The sequence below is a fragment of the Ursus americanus genome, chromosome 15 (genome assembly GCF_024610735.1).
Source record: "Ursus americanus isolate L20-20 chromosome 15, mUrsAme1.1.p, whole genome shotgun sequence".
NCBI classification, from domain to species: domain Eukaryota; kingdom Metazoa; phylum Chordata; class Mammalia; order Carnivora; family Ursidae; genus Ursus; species Ursus americanus.
This window is the reverse complement of record NC_142141.1, coordinates 47,948,373-47,970,148: the sequence shown is the minus strand read 5'-3', so window position 1 is coordinate 47,970,148 and position 21,776 is coordinate 47,948,373. Positions and strand designations below refer to the sequence as shown.

General features: G+C 34.8%; 1 protein-coding gene across 2 annotated transcripts in view; it reads right to left on the bottom strand.

Moving 5' to 3' along the window:
- The window catches only part of CDH12 (cadherin 12), a 258,224-nt gene that overhangs the window by 186,546 nt on the left and 49,902 nt on the right, over positions 1-21,776 (bottom strand). For both annotated transcript variants that reach the window (XM_045787409.2, XM_045787410.2), the window contains exon 2: positions 6,411-6,705. In XM_045787409.2, the coding sequence (XP_045643365.1) occupies positions 6,411-6,705 (295 nt within the window). The remainder of the gene's footprint in view (positions 1-6,410; positions 6,706-21,776) is intronic.

Genomic DNA, 21,776 nt, shown 5'->3' with positions numbered 1-21,776 from the left:
GTGGGCTGCTGCTACAACAAACACTTCGAAGGTGGTCATGGTTTTGCAGTCAGGCAGTGTGGGCTTTGAGGAGGGTGTCAGTATAAAATGCATTCATTGAACACGCTCTTTATTGCATGTTGGACTTGGAAGGGGCTACACGTGAGGCCTTGCAGGAAAATGAGAATATCTTACTGGTAACTAGAAGATCACTGTTAGGCAGTGACAGAAAATTTAGCAAAACTGTTGCCTGCATTTATTCGACAATAGAAAAGGACCCAGGGACTTTTAAACAAAAAGGATCCAGGTCTCACTGGTTTTAAAGATTGCTAGTCTTTCCAGATGGCAAATGATGCTAAAATTAAGAAATGGTTTCTAGGCCAAAGTCAAATCCGGGGCACACGGGAAAGTATGGTTAAAAGATAAAGCCATGGCGGTGACTGTAAAATTTTTTGTTAGGATCTTAGAAACATCAAGGATGGTCCATTAGTTTACTGTCTAGTCAGACAAATTTCTCTCTTAAGAGATAAATGGGTAAGTATGACTCAAAGATCCTTTTAGGCAAACAATAAGGGTTCTAATTCATATAAAGGCTTTGTCGCTCAGGCACCTCCATAGGGTCCAAGGTAGAGAGGATTTATCTTGAAGGGATTTTTTTGTCTAATTCAGTGATCCCCAAAAAGATTCATGGGATACACATACTACTGACAAAATAAAGAGTTCTATATGTAGAAACATCAAAAGTGTGAACTGAAGAAAGAGAGTCAGAGATTGTACAGTGAGAATAGGCCTTTGAACCCTTTGAATTCTATTGGCAGGGAGCTGACCAAGAGTGATGCTTAGAGGTGAGTACGTGCTGCATTGCATAGAAAATGAAGGATAACTCAGAAGGTAGAAACCAAAAGCCCAGGCAGTATAAATGAGAGCCATGGACAAATATTCTCAGGCTTTGAACCTAATCAAAGGACTTTTAATGTTTACCAGCTAGATTTCAGGGATGTGATGGACCAATAACTCCTTTATTTCATGCATTTCCCCTCCTTTTTTAACAGAAATGTCTACAGAAGTTTTCTCATCCTTATCTCACCACTGTGTGTTAGGTATTGGGGTAGGGGTAAGTAACTGGTTTCTTTAGCGTCATGAGTCTGCAGATCAAGAGGAAATAAATCTAAGGAATCTCATTTGCTCTTGCACTTGATTTATATGATGAGTTTCTGGACTTTGGACTCATGCAATGAGGGAAAAAGGTTTTGGGGTCCCAGAAAGGGGCTGAGTATATATTGCATAATACAGCAACATGAATCATTGGGGTTCAGAGGGTAAACTGTGGTAGAAGGCCCTCAATGATTTTAGCTTACCTTGTATTCATTCTCTTGGATAATCCCATTTCCTGAATGTGGGCTAGACTTACTTTTAACAACTGGAATATGGCAGAAGTGGGAGGATGTCACTTTAAATATTGGTTATAAATACAGACTGTGGCTTTGATCAGAGATGTTCTTCTCTCCTAGCTGTCTCTTTAGATAGCTCTTCCTGGGGCCAGACAGCTGCCATGCTGTGAGGTAGCCCCGTAGGAAGGTCTACATAGCAAGAGACTGAAGTCTACCAATCACCACAGGAGTAAGCTTGGAAGCAAATTTCTACCTCCTCCCAAGTAAGACTTTAGATCAGACCATAGCCCCAGCTATGGATACAACCTCTTGGGAGACCTTGAGCGAAAGGTACCCACCCAAGCCACTCCTGGGTATCCATGATCCTGTAAGATAATACAAGTTTGTTGTGTTACACTGCTAGCCTTTGGCTAATGTATTGTGCAGCAACAGATAACTAATACACAATGTTGGTCAAGTAATAAAAATTAACATTATTAGCAAAGGGACAAATCAAAACCCCGTTCCACCTGATGAGACGCAGCAAGATCACAGCACCGTGTCTGTGATGTACCGAACAAAGAAGCATACCCTGAAGTTGTACATGAGGAAACGTCGGGCAAACCCAGGATGAGGGACATTCTAAATAATCACTGGCCAAGAATCCTCAACCCTGTCACAAAATCAAGAAAAAGTAAGGAATTGCTCCAGATTGAAGGAAACTAAAGAGACACGGCATTTAAATGCATCATGTGATTTTGACCTGGAAAACTGTTTTATGTAAGATATTATTGAAACAACTGATAAAGCATGAATGGGGTCTAAAGGTTAGATCCCAATAATGCATATTTGTTAATTTCCTGATTTTAATAATCGCATTATGGTTATATGTAGAGGATGTCTTTATTTGTAGAAAACAGCTAACATTCTGTCTCCAGCTTCCTGGCAAAATTCTGCTTATAGGGCACAGACAGAGACCAATGAGACTGTTCCTACTGTACCACTTAAGCTGCTCTTTGTGGCCATTGGCTAGCTCATATGGTAGGATAATGTATCCGCTTTGCAGTTTCTTGATCTGTCTCCCTATGGCACTTCTGTGAAAGCAAGGAAGTTTGGAAATTTATATAAGTTTCTAAATTATAATAATGGTGTAATAAATTAAATTAGGTATAGTCATCATTTTCACCATTTCCTTCGTGGAGTTGAACTGTTTAAGTGTGGCCACATAGAAAATATTCTCTGTTTAAAAACCTTCAAAAAAACTCCACCAAAAATTTAGCACTTTCCCCCAAACTTCCTGTAAAACAAAATAGAGTTCATGGGAAAAAATCAGGGAGTGCACATTAATTTTTTAATAAGCCAGCAGTGTAATCCTCTTTAGGTGTATCTTATTTTATTTACACTTATACTATCTTTTTTCTTTTAAGTCAGTGAATAAGAGATACCTAGTCCTCAGATTTTATTTTAAACAGGGTCCCCCATCTTCAGGTTTATAATAAAATAAAATGAAATAATAAAATAAAATAAAATAAAATAAAATAAAATAAAATAAAATGTAAAGTAAGCATTTCAAGGTCTTAACCAACTCATCTGAGATTGAAAGCTAAATTTAAGGCCCAAAGACATTTTAGAAGTCACTAAAGGGTATAACGGGTTGCAATTAATTTTGATCTAAAGACGCTGGGAGTCATACCTACATTCTGAAATTAGAGTTCAGTTTTCATATAAAAATTAAGATCAAATAGTAAACGATACTGCATAAAATTATTGTAGTGGTTACATAAAAAAAAAACAGGGAATTCAAATCTTTAGTTGGATTACCTGGCCTTAACTATTGCTCAGGAAATGGTAGGTCTTATTACATAAATTATGATTCACAATCGGCATTAAAACATGTCATAGAGACCTGGTTATGAATAACCCAAGCAGCTGCCTCAAACTGGCTTAGCTCACAGAGGAAGATAATACAAGTATGAGCAAGGGTTTGAAGATGTTACACCTGTCAGCTCTGTAGGAAAAGTTACTGAAACTGCATGCCATACCCATGCATAACCCCGGTATTAAAGAAGGCACGTTACTGTAATTCACTGTTACTGTAGTGATCTTAAAGAATTAAGACCACATTCATAACGTCCAAATTCGTCTCCAAGGAGAAAGTCTGGGTTGGGGGATATCTGGATCATTAAGTAATTTCCTCGGGTCAGAGTAAAAGCACTTTATCTGTAAATGTTACTTCCGTGGCATATTGCATGCAGCGCAAGTTAGTAACAAAGTGACCTTTCTCTTAAACAATTCACAGATTCACTAGAATTTTCTTTAACTTTCTGGAACAAAATATATTCCACAGTCTGATAAGTCTTAAATGTTGATTTTCCTCTGAAATCTCTACCCACCTTGCTCAACACCACTCCCCACGATTATATTCTTTTAAGTTTCACTTTAGCTCATTTCCATTCCACGTTTAATTGTTTATCACATTCCAGACGCACAATTTATTATTGCTAACTTGACATTTGCATAATAAATTGTTTTGATGTCCCAATATTTCTTGGGTTTTGGTATTAGGAATAAGCTATTTTACTCCATATATGTGTAAATTGGTTTCTTCTTTGCCAACATTGTCAATAACAATACTGTCAATTACTGGGAAGGGATAGTTATTTCCTAGAGAACACTCAAACACAGTGACAGCGAGAGTTGCTGCGACAATAGCTATACTGTCTAATACACCATGGCGAATACCATCTAGTCTTCACCAAAAGTAATTTTGATATTCCAAAGAAAATGACACCGAGGCAGAAAGTGCTTAGAAGGGATACAGGAAAAGAAAATAGAGAGGAGTAATCATTGGACTAAGTGACTTACAGCAGGGACCATTTCCATATGGTAGGAAGGGTACGCTTGGGAATGGGGCTCAGGAGCATTAGGAACACAAATATGATGGCTGGATGGATACCCAACAGTTTTTCATTAGCTTTAGACTGGTCATGTAAAAGCAGAAACAACAAATACCACAAGCCTAACTGGGTCTCCTGTGTTTTTTGGTTCTGTGTAGAGGCAGGATTATGGGGAATGGCAAAAGTAGTACATGGTAGATATTTAATTCATAAGTGGTGTTTATACTTTTTAGTATACACTTGAAAAAGGGATATTATGTAAATGTAGTCCAATAATACCTGGGTGAACCCATAGCATGCGATGTGGTATCACGTTCAAAAGAAATACTCCTCTATTATTTAAAAAAAAAAAAAAAGCAGGGAGGGTGTGCTGAAAGTCAGTTTAAGTGTTTACTGGAGTCTCTTGAATAACTGATGAGAAATTTCAGTAATGTCCTATGGCAAAACATTTAAAAGAACTTATTCTTCCCTAGATCTTTCTGATACCTTAAGACAGTATAGCAAATTTGTCTCACTCCAATACTGCAAAAGCTGGGATCACTTTGTTTTCTCACTTACCTACCCTGATTTTCCAGATTTATTTCTCTCTTCAGGCGCTAGCTGTGAACTCCTTTATGTAAGTTCAGACCCTGCAGTCCTTCCCTTTATCCAAATTGGTGCAACAAAAGACCTAATTATTTATCTAATAAGACAGAAATTTCTAATAATGCAGAGGGATGTGTATATTTGCTTTAAGGATGTAGTTTCTGTCATAGTCACTGAGGGTCATAAATTCATATAAATATTCCAATTTACTTGAAGTAAGCCCTGGGTTAAACTATTTAGGTACAATAGAATATTATCTTCTTAAAAGCCTTACTTTTTTCAAAACGGTACTTTCATTTTTCTCTCCCAGTAAAATTAAGGCACAATTAAAAAACAAGCTCTCCGCATTATCAGGGGCTACTTTTTAATAAGATAGATTTCACAATTGTACTTCTAAATCTCTAGCAATCAGCACCATATAAAAAAAGGCAGCTCAAAAAATTGTAGCAAGAACTGAATAACAAGTTTTCAGCCCTGTGACTGTACACTAATGTTTAAAATCTAAGTAAACTACTTTGAGCTGATTTCTCAGGTCATGGAGAGAATATGATCTTTGAATACCTGGTAAGGTCACAGACACAATTTCAAGTGAATTTGTGGTAAATCCATGTGACAACTTTTAAAGCCACTAACCTGCCTCTGCCTCGGTATAGTTTATGCATGTCTGGGATGGTTGTAGGGCCAGCAGAAGCTCTCTGAGGAATATCAGACAGGAAAATTAGCAATGGCTCACAATATGAGTTTCAGGTTGTAACCTCGAAGTGATGGGTAGTTTTATCTTACAAATGTGCTGGACACCAGAAGTTACTTTGAAATAGAATAAGTCTTTGGCATTGGTGACTCTGGATTAAAAGTTATTTAAAATTGTCATTAAAGCTGTCATCCTTAATTCACTGACCTCAAAATACATATCATAGAACTTTTAAATTTAGGTTGATATTGAAGTGTGAATTCATATCAAATTTAAACTATCAAGAACAGTAGTGATATGAGAGCTAAACGTAAATTTATTCCTATAATGTGTTCACAATAATATTTTCTTCCTGGTTTGATGGCATAACTACTATAGATTACATATAATCAAGAAGAAAACAGTATCATCCTTCTGGAATCTCTTTCTATAGATACAAAGGATGCAACACAGTCCTTTCCAGCCCACCTCCAGACTTATATGTGATACATGCTTTGAATGATTTACTTTGAGCCAAGAATTACTATCTGGTATTTGTTGGTACGGTAGTTACCTTTAGCACTATGTAAGCACCTGGAATTGTAAAGACAATGGATTTTAGTAAAAATTGAGTTTTGTACTTAATTATAAAGGAGTTCTGTGACTTCAGGTAAATGCAAAGATTAGAAAATAGTAACAAATGCTATATATCTTAGATATGTATCTATTTGTATATTTAGAATGGAGCAGAAAGGAAAAAACAATGAAAATATAAATGAAAATAACTGTATCCTCTCTAGTGGAATAATAATCTTCTGGTTTACAAGTAAGATGTTTACATCAACCTGCAAAAAATAAATGTTGAAAAGGCTTCATTGCATCTGATAAAATTTTGATTTGCCAACTCACCTACAGGAGACATTTCTGGGACACTAGCAACGTAGGGTCCATCCAAAAACTTTGGCTCATTATCATTAATATCCTGTACTTTGATGATGAATTCTGATTCAGGCTCCAGGGGCTTCCTGGTTTCTATGTCCACAGCCTGAGCACGGAGTGTGTAGAAAGGTTTTTCTTCTCTATCCAGGCTCCTTATTGCATGAATGTCCCCTGTGGTTTCATCAATGGTAAAAACGGTGCCAGCGCCATCTCCTGAGAGGGTGTATTTAACAGTGCCCTCTCCTTTATCTAAGTCAGAATGGAGCTTTTAGGGAGAGAGAGAAAGAGAGAGACAGAGAACATCATTAAAGGGATGGTCCTATATTAAAAATACTTGCAGTATAATTTTTTATCAGAAAAGTTAAAGAAATATCTTATGGTTCTTTTTTCATTGTTCTTCTTTCTTCTTCTTCTTCTTTTTTTTTTACCAACTCTTTGATAATAAACATTTTAAAGACACAAAAAAAGTAGGAAAATGCATGATAAACATTTATATATACACATATATCCCAGAGATTCCACCATTTACCTTTTAATCTACTGTTGACCCTTGAACAATGCAGGGATTAGGGTTGTTGACCCCTGTGCAGTTGAAAATCTGTGTATAACTTTTAACTCCAACAAAACTTAACTACAAGTAGCTGTTGATTAGAAGCCTTACCAATAATATAAATAAGTCAATTGACACATATTTTGTATGTTATATGTATTATATCTTGTATTCTTTTTTTTAAAGATTTTATTTATCTATTTATTTTAGAGAAAGATAGTGAACATGAGAGAGGGGAGGAACAGAAGGGGAGGAAGAGGAAGAGATCCCCCTGACTCCGTGCTGAGTGGGGAGCCCGAGGCAGGGCTCACTCCCAGGACCCTGAGGTCATGACCTAAGTTGAAACCAAGAGTTGGACGCTCAACTGACTGAGTCACTCAGGCTCCCCTTATATACTGTATTCTTAAATAAAGTGAGCTAGATAAAAGATAATGTTATTAAGAAAACATAAGGAAGAGAAAATACATTTACAGTAATTGTATTATATTTATTGATACCATAAGTTCATGTATTTATAAAAAAATACATGTAAGTGAAGTTTAACCTTCATAAAGTTTAAACCCATGTTGTTCAAGGGTCAACTATATTTGACTCATCTCATATATAGATCACATATCTACCCTTCTATTCATCCTTCTGTCAATCCATCTTATTTCTCAATGTGTTACAGATACTAAGTACAGCCCTTAAGTACATGAACATGCATATATACAACTAATTTGAATATCTGTATTTATTTCTTTTATACACTTTTGGGGATAACATTTCCATAAAATGAAATGCATTAATCTTAAGTGTACTTATTTTATTTTAAGTAATTGTTGTAATAAACATAAATGAGCTCATCAATGCCACATCAGAAACCCTCCTGAATATTCTGAATTAAAAAATCGATGACCTGAATTCAGTGACAGAGAAGGTAAAAGAACTCAGAAAACATTGGAGCTTTTTGTTTGAAAGGAGAGGAGAGTTTTGGCACACCAGATGGTTTCAGATATGTGTAGTAGAGTTTCTCATTTTAACAGACTGTCTTTCAATGAGTTATTCAATATTACTCAGCCAAATGTTGGATAGAATCACTGATTATCCTTTCAGATTCACAGACAAATGGCTTGCTGTAATTCATTCTATATATTTGAAATCTTGTAATATAGAAAAGTTTTGAACTTCTGCTAATTTCTTCAACACATTTATAATTCACTATATTATAGCATGTAATAAGATACACATAAATAACACAGGGGACAAGAGCAAACAGAAGATAAATTATCATTGTAATACTGTAGGTCACTGTTTTTCAAACTGGAGTCCAAGAATTATTATTTTTTTTAAAGCTTTTATTTATTTGACAGAGAGAGAGAGAACAAGCAGGGGGAGCAGAGGGGGAGAGGGAGAAGCAGGCCCCCTGCTGAGCAAGGGGCCCAACTCAGGGCTTGATCCCAGGACCCACAGGATCATGACCTGAGCTGAAGGCAGATGCTTAACCTACTGAGCCACCCAGGTGCCCCTGGAGTCCAAAAAATTAATAGAAGATGAATATAGTCTTCGAAATCCATGAAGTATCCAATAATGTGTATATATATATATAATATAAATATTACATTATTTATAATTCTCTAAGAATATGTATACTCCTATAAATATATAATTTATAAATAATACAAATACACACTTTAAATTATATAGCATACATAGTCTTACAAAGACTATTTTTTATTGAGATACTGATCTAAAAAGTTTTAACCTATTCCTACTCATTTGGGTAGGGTCATCTGGTTTCAGGGTCCACATTTTTACATTTAAAAGCTCCTTCCAGTCAATAGACCAGCCAAAGAAAAAATGTTAAGCTTTTATTGTCCATAGTCATTTGGGCTATGCTTCAAAATTTGCATACAAGCACAGTATTCTTGCAAAATTTTGGGTAAGAATGTGTTCTATATTTTTTTAAAATATTTTAACCCACACAAAAAAAGTTTTGAAATATTTTAAACTATATAAATATCCTTTTGCAAATAGGTTTTCTGTGTATTAGTATTAGTAAAATCAACACACACACACACATACACACACACAAAACTCAACAGTGGCTACAGCTTTGTTCTTAAACTCAACATTCTGGTTTAACTTCAGTAAAATAATATCATCCTTCAAATTAATGTTATTAATGTATTTACTTCAAAATTTGCTCTGAAAGTATATTTGTATAAGAGCATAACAAAGAATTGATACCTGGGTAAGTGTTACAATTAAAAGAATAAGAAAACAAAAAGAGGGCACATGCTTTTGATTTTTCTTTAAAGTTTCCGCATATTTTCCTCAAGTCTAAGGAAAATTGTTAAAAATGACAGGAGGAAGATTTTTTTCCCCCTATTTTTTTTTTTTTTTTTTACAAACTCTTATGAAGCAAAGGAAGTTTCAAGTGTAAAATCAAGCTGTAGATAAACGTACTTCGAACTTAGGAATTTCAAATTACATATTACACCCATACTATTAAAGATATTCAACACAGTGGGTATTGCTTTTGCTTTTAAATTTATCTAAAGATATGAGACAGGCAAAAGCTCAACGCAAAAGCAAACACTTTATAAACTGCATCCATTTTGCCAATGGCTCAAAAGAATATGTGGTAATATTGTGGGGAACGAGTGACAATTCTAAGAAGGTTTTTACAATGTGATCCAAGCTACAAAAAAGTCCTCATTTAGCTAAAATCAGAACTGTTTTCTTTTTGAACTGACATAAGAATAGAAAAGCAAATGTGTTTTCGGCTCTATCCAAAATCAAATTAAATTCAGTTGCTGTTACCCCTTACTCTTCTACCTTTTCCTTCTAATTTAAAGCTGAGTTTTGCAGAGATTGAAGCTTCAGAAGAAATATGTGAAAATACGTTAAAATTCTGAACTGAAAATGGAGTTGATTGATGTAAAACTTGTGAGAGGATTAGAATTTTTAGAGCAGTTCATTACATGACAATACCTCATAGGAGGCCACCTGCATCGTCAGGCAATATTTAAAATTAGTTATTCAATGTTGATTGAACTGGCACATGAATGACTAGCTGAATTATAGGTATTTTCCCAACATCAGTTCTAATATCAAATAAATGCCTGAATTTATCGTAAATTCTTTTATCCTTTCAGTACACTTTCAGTTATATTCAGTATTTATATATAAATTGCTATAAACAAAAATATATATAACTGAAAAAGTTAATGTAAATATATTTACATATATTTATATATATATATTTTTATATTTATAATATTCTCTGACTATATATACATATAACATAATACAAAAAATCAACACTTCAAATAACGAAATACCATGATCATTTTTTAGGATCACTTGAAATTCTTCAAAAAAAATTTTTTTAAAGTAACCTCTACCCCCAATGAGGGGCTCAAACTCACGACCCCATGACTGAGAGTCCCGTGCTCTATGAACGGAGCCAGGCAGGTGCCCCTTTTCAAAATTATTTTTTAATGTGTTCATTATATTCCCTCATGGAAGTTTGAAGGATTTAATGGGCCCTGCTTATCCTTTTGTAAACAGTATGATGTCTACTGGCTTGGGTGTTTTCCGTTTAGTTCCCTAAAGGGGTAATTATCAAGACCAAAAAGTCATAATTTTTATGAATCAAAAAATTTGAAACTTCAATGTTTCCAGGAATTGATCTCTGTAGATGAAATTCGTTTCTTAAATCTTTCGGCAATGGAATTCAGGCTTAGCCAACACTGTGAAGCTAATTCTCAGTGTCATTTGCATAAAGAAGGAGAGAGGGTTTCAGAAGGAGGATTCTCCTGACTTGCCTTTTCCTGGGCTGTATTAACTATGACAAATCACACGATGTCATTTTACACAGGGCTTTAAGCTACACATTACACAAAGCTAATAATTTTACAAGGATAAACTTATTTTCCTTTGTAACAATTTTAAAAAAGAAATGTTTCTTATTCCAATTGTTTTTTAAAAAGCTGTTTCTGAGTAGGTGCTCATTGTAGTCACCGAAGCCGCCAACTCCAATAATATCATCTTTAAGTATTGACATTTAAAATTTCTCCCAGAAACAGAGTTCCATAAATGATGGATGTAGAAATTTGCACTGTCCAAACAGTTGTTTTATGGAAGTGGTGTTATTTTCTGATGTTTTCCAAGTCATCTCAGATGGAGCATGAAAATGAGATGCCGAGAGAGGCTTTAAAAAGATACTGAGGACCAGCTTCAGAGAGCAAGCAAATCTGAATTCCAGTGTTGAAAAGTTTTGAGAAAGCTAATCTAAAGTTTAGTGTTTACTAGCATCTCTTTGATTATGTTTTAGAAACTGCTGCACAAAATAAGTGATGTATTTTTATTTTCTCTGGGTTGAAAATACACATAAAGTAGAAAATGCTCTCTATATTACTGTGCCCAGCAGTGATTTTATTTTCGTTTGCTATTTGCCAGGATAGGGGGTGGGTAGTAGGCATGGGAAGCATATGAGTTATGTTGGAAGGAGAAATTTCTGATTTTGAAAAGATAGTTTCTGCCTTTTCAAAAACAAAATTTGTGTTCAACAAATCCTGGATTTGGTGAAGGTACTTGCAAATTACCAATCATGTGCCCACAAGGTACTATGGGCACATCATACACCGTTTTAAACCTGCTCTCCCCATCATTCTCATCAAGATTATGGATTCATACTTTTGTTCCCTGATGGTCTCAGGAGAGGAATGAAAATGTGTGGGCACTACACCATCTTCCTTTACCAGAATATTTTAAATAGAACTTCAATCCAACAGAAAAATTCATGATACAATGAAAACCTATATTCTGTCTAGATTAAACAACTATTAACATTTACACTACTTTGCTTTATTTTTATAGACTTTAAATTTGCAAACGTCGTCATTATTAACTACTTGATACTGATGCAACAACTTCATGAAAGTAAGGCCCATTGCCTACATAATCATAATGTCACTATCTAATTTAAGAAAATTACTTAAAATACCTATCATCACCAACAACGAACCCCTATTCAATTTTCCCTACTTGTCTCTTCAAATATCTTTTTTAGTTCTTTCTCTGTATTTTGAGCATAGACTGAAGCAATTTTCAAACACTGCATTTGGATTTTGTCTTTAATTTCTGTAAGTTTAGAAGGATCATGCATTTTAATATTTACTTATTTAATTATCATTATCTTTTTTCAGGGAACTAGCCTTCATTCTGAATTTGTCTGCTGGAATAAGAAACTTCCTGATACGTGTTTTAAGTCTTTACTGTTCTGCCTTAGAATATCTTTTTAGTTTCAAAATATATATGAGCAAATGTGGCAGCATGAAAGTATGCCCTACTTAATATAGAGATCCTTGTAATATGAGTTACGACGTCTTCTGCCCATCATTTCTATAAACACATTCAATGCAAGGGAAAGGTTCCTTGTACAGGATATGCCTCAGCAAATTTTGGTGTAATAATGGCATGTAGGTTGTAATACTCATTATCAGTTTCGAATGATTACAAAGCCCATAGAACGGTTTAATATGATGGTTCAACAGTTAGTGCATGTGATCGGAAATAATGTTATAACTCTCGTATTTACATTCAGGATCCATCAGATAAAATAGTCAAAACTAGTATGAGAAAATCTTACGTGGTTTTCTTTGGCTGAAATAACTTCCTTATGTACAAAACAAACTACTTTTGCTATATTTTCCTTGGTGTCCTTACAAAATACTTAGTATTTCCTTTCTTGTAGTTGCTTAGTTTCCCATTCATGCTTATTCTGTTCTCAGAAACATCACAGCGGCCATTGTATTAGCTACAAAGCCATTAGATTATGTTCGAGGCATTGCTTATTGACAAAAGAAGACAGGACCTAAAGATGATCTATAACTCTGCCTGAATAATGTTATAATGCAAAATTTCTCTCCAAAGCCACTGAAGGTCCAAGAATATTTGACATTCTAATCCATTCTACTCCCTGAGGGGACTCATTTGTTCTTCCTCGCTTGATTGTTGCCATTTGAGCAGAAGGAATACCATTTTACAAGGTTGGGAATTCCCTTTAACAGCCCAAAGTGAGTTGAGAACTCCCCTGCCTGGGTTACAGACCCAAAGCTATTTATCATCTGGAAGTATTTCACCTTCTATTTTAGGAAGTAGAAATCCATTTCAAAAAGGCCCATACCTCCCCAGAGTTATGCCAAGGCAGAGCAAAGAAGAACAAAGATTATTTGCAATTCTTGGGAGCAACAAAATCTGATGTGCTAGGATATATTATACATCCTGTTTAAGAAAAAATATGCTTTTCACCCGATGTGCTCTTTCATTTTTCTTTTTCTCTTTGAATATTGCATGTGTGGTTACATATGAGGGGTATCCTAACTCTTCTTTTAGATTGTCATATTTTACAACTTTAGCTCACCCAGATTACATTATATCATTTGAGAGTGTCACAACATATTAATAGGTACTTCTGGAGAAGTTTGAGAGGTCATTGGCGTGGTGCCTGGATTTGGGAGAAAAAATATGGGAGAAGGTTAAAATAATTTCTTCCCTATATTTCCAAAGCTGTAAAACATTTTTCACAAAGCCAGGTTTTGGGTAACAAAACATTCCCTGACAACAAAATATTCTTATCAAATTTTCAGTAATAGAATCTCTATTTGAAATGAAAGTGAATTTATGTATGATTTCAAATGTGGTTATTTTTCAGAATACTAGATAGATTTGTATGTTTTATTCTACATTCAAAATAAATTCTAAAAGATGAGTTTTAAATGATAATTATACGTTATTGTAGTTAGATGTCAGTCATTAATTTATTTTACTTGCTACTATTTCTCCGTGTCATTGCTTTTATTGTTAGCCCTTACTGAGTACCAGGCATTATGTTCCATATCTTAGAAGCTTTATTTAGTTCTCAAACTAATCAGTGATATGCTAGCATGATAAATAGGATAAATGGACTCTCTATAATGAAATTCTAATAGTTCAAAATTTAAAATTTAATTTTCAAAAGCTACATGTTCTATTCTAACTTCTTTGTATATGCATTTAATAACTCTAATAAATCAGACAGACCCAAATCTTACCTTTAATGTAAAACATAGAATGACTGAAATCCATGATCATGAGCATGAAACATTTGGGGTTAGAACCCTGAACCTGTTACTTCTTATTTAGATGTTACTGTGTAAGTTCCTGAATTTCTTTGGATATCAGAATCTTCACACATAAATTGTGGATTCTAATATTTATATCATAAAATTTGGAGGACACTGTAGAGATTAACTTCATAATGTCTATTTCCCTTCATTTCTCTCCATTTACATTCAAATGAGCCCAGTATAGCAATATTTGTTTCCATTTACATTAATTTATATTCATAGATATAAGAAAACTAATTGGATCCAAAATAATGATAGAAAACACTATCAAACTTCTACTTTTTTCAGGCAATTTTCTAAAGGTTTTATATGTCTAAAACCACTTTAAATCTCAGAACAACTCTATAAGGACAACCCTACTATTATCACCCTCATTTTGCAGATACATAAATCGAGGCACAGAGAAACTAAGTTGGCTCAAGACACAAATAGACACAAAGCTAAGATTCAAATCAGGCTGTTTAACTCCATGTATCTTTGAGATTAGCACTTCAACTAAATCAGTTCTCTTTTAATTTGAGCCATATAATGTCGTTTTCTCCCTTAACTTTCAAATTGGGTCTCCCTTAAGAGGAAAAGACAAACAAACATTGAATTTTTGTTCAGAGCCACATATGCAAACTGCCCAAGTATTAGTTTTGTAATACTTATACAGTTTGTTTGAGCAAAACCAGTTGCATTATTATGGACACATTACTGAAAATAGTTTTATTCAAGAACACTTTGTACTGCCTGTTAGTAATTGCACTAGGCACGAGAATAGAGAACTTAATAGTACTTGCTCTCAAGGAGACAGGAGTCCACTGGGAAATAATTTGGATCATAGCAAACAAGATATTCAATCAAAACACTGTGTCTTGGGGCACCTACATAGCTCAGTAGATCAAGCGTCCATTCTTGATTTTGGCTCAGGTCCTGATCTCAGGCTTTTGAGATCAAGCCCCACATCAGGCGGCACACCCTGCAGGGAGTCTGCTTAAGATTCTCTCCATCTCTCTCTGCCCCTCCCCTCGTGCTCTCTCTCTCTCTCAAATAATCCTTAAATAATAATAAGTAATACAACTTAAGAAAACCCAAAGCACTGTCTTTTTATAGTTTTGTGTCTCTCAAATCATACTTTTCTTTTTTTTTTTTAAAGATTTATTTATGTATTTATTTGACAATGAGAGAGACAGCTAGAGAAAGAGGGAACACAAGCAGGGGGAGTGGGAGAGGAAGAAGCAGCCTCATAGCAGAGGAGCCTGATGTGGGGCTCGATCCCATAACGCCAGGATCACGCCCTGAGCCGAGGGCAGATGCTTAATGACTGAGCCACCCAGGCGCCCCTCAAATCATACTCTTCTACAGAAGTTTTTCATAAGCATATACTGTATAATTAAAAAGCATGTTATATTTGTGTTTTTACTTAAAATACAAAGTAATATCACATTTATAGTTAGGAATCATCTCAATAATATACTGTCATTTACATATTTGGAACAATTAGTAGTCAACTAGAAACAAGTGAACAAAATTTATGTTAAAAATATAATTTATTATTATAGCAACAAAATATTTCAATGAAAAGTAATTTTTTCTATGGTTCTGCACATAGTTTCTACCATAATTTGCTTTGAAGCATATAGAAATCCATTCTATTAAAAACATAATGGAATAACTTCATTTCATTAGAGAAATAGTTATTAGCACACTGTGTCCCTTCTCACAATGAACTAATAATCAAATAAACAGATATGTGCATATCTGTGGGAACATTTAAACATGTGCATATTTGTATATGGAAGAGAAAAAAGAGAGGGAAAAATATTTTTATGTGTTTTCATGTGCTCACACATGCACATTTTTGCAAAATGAATAAAAGGCCAAATAGATATGCATTCTATAAAACAACGCTCTTAAGAACACAATCTGAAAATTACATTATCTGCTTCTTTCAAAGGTGATTTGAAGGTGACCCATTTTCTGTAGCGTGCATTACTGTGGGGATTGCTTTATGCGTTAAAGCACAAAGCCACCTCATTGAAGTCTTTTATTTCCCTTCCTCACTTTACAATAACTACTTTAAATGGATTTTGAAAGTATAATATCACAAATGCAGCAAAAATAAATCCAAGTACTTAACCGGGTTGCTTTCTTTTTATTGTGAGTCAAGCTGTTTCATGTCAATTTTACTGTTAAGAATTCATATCTCTCAGTCTTATATCCTATAACAGTGTCATAAATATTATCTTATTTGCATGATAATTTATACATGAAATATTCATTTTTTTTGCCCAATAGTACAAAAATGCTAAATTGCAATGTTCTAATGAGAAATAGAAATAGTGTCTGTTCTATGTAAGAAATTCAATAAATTGCATCTTGTCTCTAAATACAGGTTAACCGAGATGCTTTTCTAAAATCTCTCATTATAAGCACATTAAAGAAGGAATCATTCTCAGGGTTCACTCGTTTTGCACTAGGGATAACAGGATTCCCAAGAAACTTCCAAAGAGATAATAGTTCCACTTTGACTTTAAAAGGAAAAAGTAAGGAATAAAAAAATGTAAAAAAAGAAAGAAAAAAAAAGAAAAATGCAAACATCTCTCACAGATGCTGGAACCTCAATTTTGACTGCTTTTAGCACATATATATTATTGGATGCCTGAGAGAAATAAATTGATTTCAAGCTACTGCAGTTTTAAAGGTCAAAGTTATTTTTTTTTAAAGGAATTCAGGATTAGAAAAGCAGATGCTTAATTTGACATTGAGACCTTAAATGATGAATAAATCTCTCAAGGTTTAATTGCTTTTCAGAAGAAACTGAATTGCTTTGTTATTAAATTTTCCTAATAATTCATGGAATCCATAGAATTGTGTGTGAATATGTATGTGTAGCACATTTTCCTAAAACTGACATGAATATTATAGATTGTATAGTTGCATTATTTCCAAAATCTAAAAAACAAAGAGTTTGTTTACTGATCTCTTTCATTGCTTTTAACAACTTTTTCTCTCTACATATATGTCCTTGGTTGCTGATTAAGATAAGCTATATACAGAATTTCTGAGACTAATCAGGGTCCAATCATACTTCATTGTATTATTTTAGAACATAAAACTTGTGCATACTCAATACAGAATTGAATCCTTATCCTTGATGTACCCTAAATCAAGCCTTAATTCTCAATTATGGTTGAACTCCAAAATATGGTGTGGTAGGCAGGATTCTACCATATTATCCAAGGCTTCTTTCCCATTAGGGTACAATCCCTGAATATTCCCCAGGACTATGAAGACTATGAATTTAATTCTTACATTTATAGTATGTTGGGTGGGCCAGACTTAATCACATGAGACCTTTAAAAGCTTAAGAGTTTTTTTTTTTTTTTTCCCCAGAGGTAGAAAGAGGAAGTTAGAGACACATGCTCCAGCTGGCTTAGAAGAAAACAAACAGTCATATTTAGAATTGCTGATACAGAGGGGCAACCTTTAGGGGCTAAGGGCAGTCCCACATCACCACTAGTAGTATAAAAAGGACCTCAGGTCTATAGCATGGAAATAAATTCTGCCAACAGCCTGAATGAGCTTGAAAGCTGATTTTCTCCCCCTCAAGAAAGAGCTTGACACCCAGCTGACACCTTGGTTTCAATCTTCTGAGGCCTTGAACACAGAACCCCATTATTCTGCGCCAAATGTCTGCCTACAGAACTCTGAGTCTTAAGCTGCTCCATTTCTGGGGACTTTGTTGTGCAGCAATGGAAAACTAGTACTAATAATAATTAGAGAAATCTAATTTTATTGTTACTTCATTTTAAAAAAAAAATCACGACTTGATTAAAAAGAAATTTTGACTTCTTGGTTATATGCCTCTACTGACATCGATTCTTTTAGGGTCCTGAATCCAGTGCATGGAGTAGTGTTCCCCCACATGCAAGACCAAGCAATTCTCAAACAGCAACAAGATGTCCAAGAGTTCAACTCAATCCAGACACTATCTGCTTAGAGGTAGCATCAGATTGCACAGGTTAAGGGCTCAGTCCTACAAGACTACCTCCCCACCCTCACCTCAGACTCTAGTTGCAAACGCCAGGCTGTTACTACACTTGTGTTTCTGACTGATCAGCGACAGATTGGAGCTTCCAACAGCCTCTTCTTGAGGTTCTTTTAATTTGCTAGAGTGTTTCAGAGAATTCAGGGAAACATTTATTTACATTTACCAGTTTATTAAGAATATGATAAAGGATATGAATCAAGAGGCAGATGAAGAGATGCATAGAGGAGGTATGGCTTACATGCTCTCTCTAGGGTGCCATTCTCCCCAGTCTCCATCAACCCAGAAGTGCTCTGAACCCACTTTTTTTGGGTTATTATGGAGCCATCATGGCATAGTCATGATTGACTAAGTCATCGGCCATTGATTGATTGAGCCTCCAGCCCCACTTCCCTTCCTTTAGGTCAGGGGGTAGGTTTGAAAGTTCCAACACTCTAATCAAATGGTTGGTCCACCTTGTAACCAGCCCTCAACTTTGGTGGGATCCAAAAGTCACCTTCATTAATAACAAGACACTCATATCATCTTAATGGCTCTTCAGCATTTTTAGGAACTGTGGAAGAGGACCAAATATATCTGAGAAATATATATTTCATCATCTGAATTACCAAATATATATTTCTTATAAATCATTATGTCACAGTGCTTCAATTATCTGACACAGTATTTAATTTGTTTGCTTATTGAGTTTTTCCCTGCCTGTATCCCTGCTCTACCATTTCTAGTAAATACATCTGCTCCTTCCTTCGTATAAGTAATCCCAGACAAATTCACCCTGTGAATCTAGTAATATTGTTAATCACTTCACTTTGTTCCTTTGACAATACTATGGTCAGAGTTTGCAGGTCTGGCCAATGTCAGCATCTGCCTTTCCAGTCAAAGAAGTAGCTGACTACTAAGATAGTTTCCACCTCACCCTGTACCCTGGACAACATAAAGGAGGTGACTTGAAAACAGGAGAAAATTAAGTCTACACACAAAAGGAGACTGAGAGAAATAAGGGAAGGAGAGAGGGAGTCTTTCTGACAACCTCACATCAATTCCTGAAATCATTTGGACTTCTCTTCATAGAATGAACTCATAAATCTCCTACTCTGAATTTGCCTTTGCCAGTCAAAAAAAGAAACAAACAAAAAAGAAAATCCAAAGCAAAATCACCCACTTTTCTTTTTCCACATAATAAGCATTTATTGAAATACTAATTGTATTCAGGTGCCACAGATTTGGGGACAAATTCATCAGTAAGTCCTCAAAGATCAACATAGGTAGGGAATCTGTTCTTCTACATCTAAAGTCATTTAAAAAAAAAAAAAACCCAAAAAACCAAAGTGCAGCAGATCTTACTATTGCTACCTCTTCATCTTGCATACAATTTGAAACAACTCTGTTTCTTGTATTTGGTCAAAGTGAAATATCTGCCAATCTGAACTTGAGAATAAGGGAAATCTGAGCAATTGATCTCCTTTATGCTGAGCTCAGGATCCAGGGCAGAGTTTTCACCAAGTAAACTGTGGTAGGAAGTCAAATGAGTCGTGTTGTCTCATTCTGTACAGACACATTGTGGCAAAGGTCTCTGCTCCTGCCATTCCAATAATGACAGCTAATTAAACTTGAATCAAATGCATAGACTCACTCATTGTATCACATTCCTTACCAGTATTCTCTAAGCCAGGCCTTCTAAGGATTTATTTTTAACATAGAATTTCTTACAATGAACGTGTCACAGCTTCTCATTATGCAGAATATAGAAGGAATGAAGTAGGGTCATGGTTCTCAGTACCTTCCCAGTCCTCTTCCCCAATTCAGAATCACGGGTACCCACTGGAAAAGTAGCAATCCACACAATGCTTTTGAAATTCTCTGCTTGAACCTTTATGATACCACAATTTAACTGTTGCCGAAGCCCAATCCCTTACCTTTTCTGGGGGAACACGTTGGGCTGAGAATAATTTTCCTTTAATTCCAAGTTTTGATTCCTCTTACATAAAAAAAGACACAAATAGTGTTGTATTTTAGTTTAAAACAGGCTGCATTTATTGCCTTATAAAATGTTGAGTACTTTTGCCTCTATGATCCTTCTATGCTTGCAGAAATAACAAGGTTTCCACTCATTTTATATCTTGAAGCCTTCCCTGAGAAGTTGGCATATCATTTTCTGGTTTTGAGTACACACTTGCTGCTAATGATGCTTGAAATTTATTGGCACTGTTCATAGGAAGGAGAATAATAAGGTATTTGAACAGTCAGTTCAGATATATATCAGTTCACATACAAAAAAGAAAAAAAAAGAAGAAAGGAGAAAGCTGCCTATCTAAGGCATAATTTGTATCTTTTGTGTCCTAGAATAATTTTTACCATGAATCTTGAACTGGCCACTACAGACCATTGCATAAATCCTTAAGTGAAGATACTGATCACTCTGGCTATCTGCCCATGGTGTTGGTCATTGGCAAGAATTAAGCCAAATTATACCTGGGATCAGATATTCCAAAACGATTGTTAGTGTTTTCTTCATGGGTAAGTAATAGATTTAAAAAGAAAAGAAAAAATGGTCTTCATGCATGGCTTCTGTCATGGCATAAAATTAGGCCTTTGAAACTAGAAAGTACCTTAGAGAACATTGTTTTAATTATTTCATTCCACAAATGAGGAAATTGAGAATCAGAAAGGCTAAGTGATTTCCTCAATATCACAGACCTAGTTAATGACAGAAATCAGAATAGAAACCGGGTTATCCAACTCTCTGCCCAGAGTTCCTTCTATTATGCTCAGTGAAAATATCTGCTGCTATTTTCAGGCAAGCTGGCTCGTGAAAGCTGCTTAATAATGTTTAATAAATCAAAATGTTTTGTGTCTATAAACTTTAAAACATTTAAAAGTAAAAAAACAACAACCACAAACCTTGGTTTTCTGAAGGTTTCAGATAAGATAAAGCCCATCAGCTGTATTTCATATGCAAATGTGTTACCTCATTTATGTGAGGGAAACGTCAGTAGCATTAAAAAGCATCAGGGACAGAGAATATAGATTGATGCCAGGATTAGAAAGGACTCCATCAATTTCAAGCTCCATTAGCAACACAGGGAAAATAACATGGAGTGAGAAGTCGTAGACATAAGTTTTATTATCAGACTTGGGTATGTGTGTTGAGGGTATAAATAAAATGAAATGGGATCATTTGATTATTAATAATTACACTAATATTTTCTATTTGAATAATTTATACAAATGTACTAATTATTTTTATAAGGATTATCTTCTTTGACGTCATTAACAATCCTTTCCTCCTTAGCATTGAGAAGGAGACTGGGGCTTGGAATATCGAAATACTTGTCTAGTATATTGTTGCTCAAAGTTGAGAACCTGGAAACAAAACTCAGGTGTCCTGACTTGGTCTAAATAATGCACTTCCTTTTTTAATTTTATTTTTAATTTCACTATAAACTGTTTTGTAAATTTTTCAACAAAGAAAAAGGAACCTCTCCCCTGAACATTTAACCCTACTTAAAAGGCCCCAAACCTACAGTCATGAAGAGGTAGTATTGACGAATATTTTCTGTATGTTACATCTTTTATCACACATTATATATTGTGGA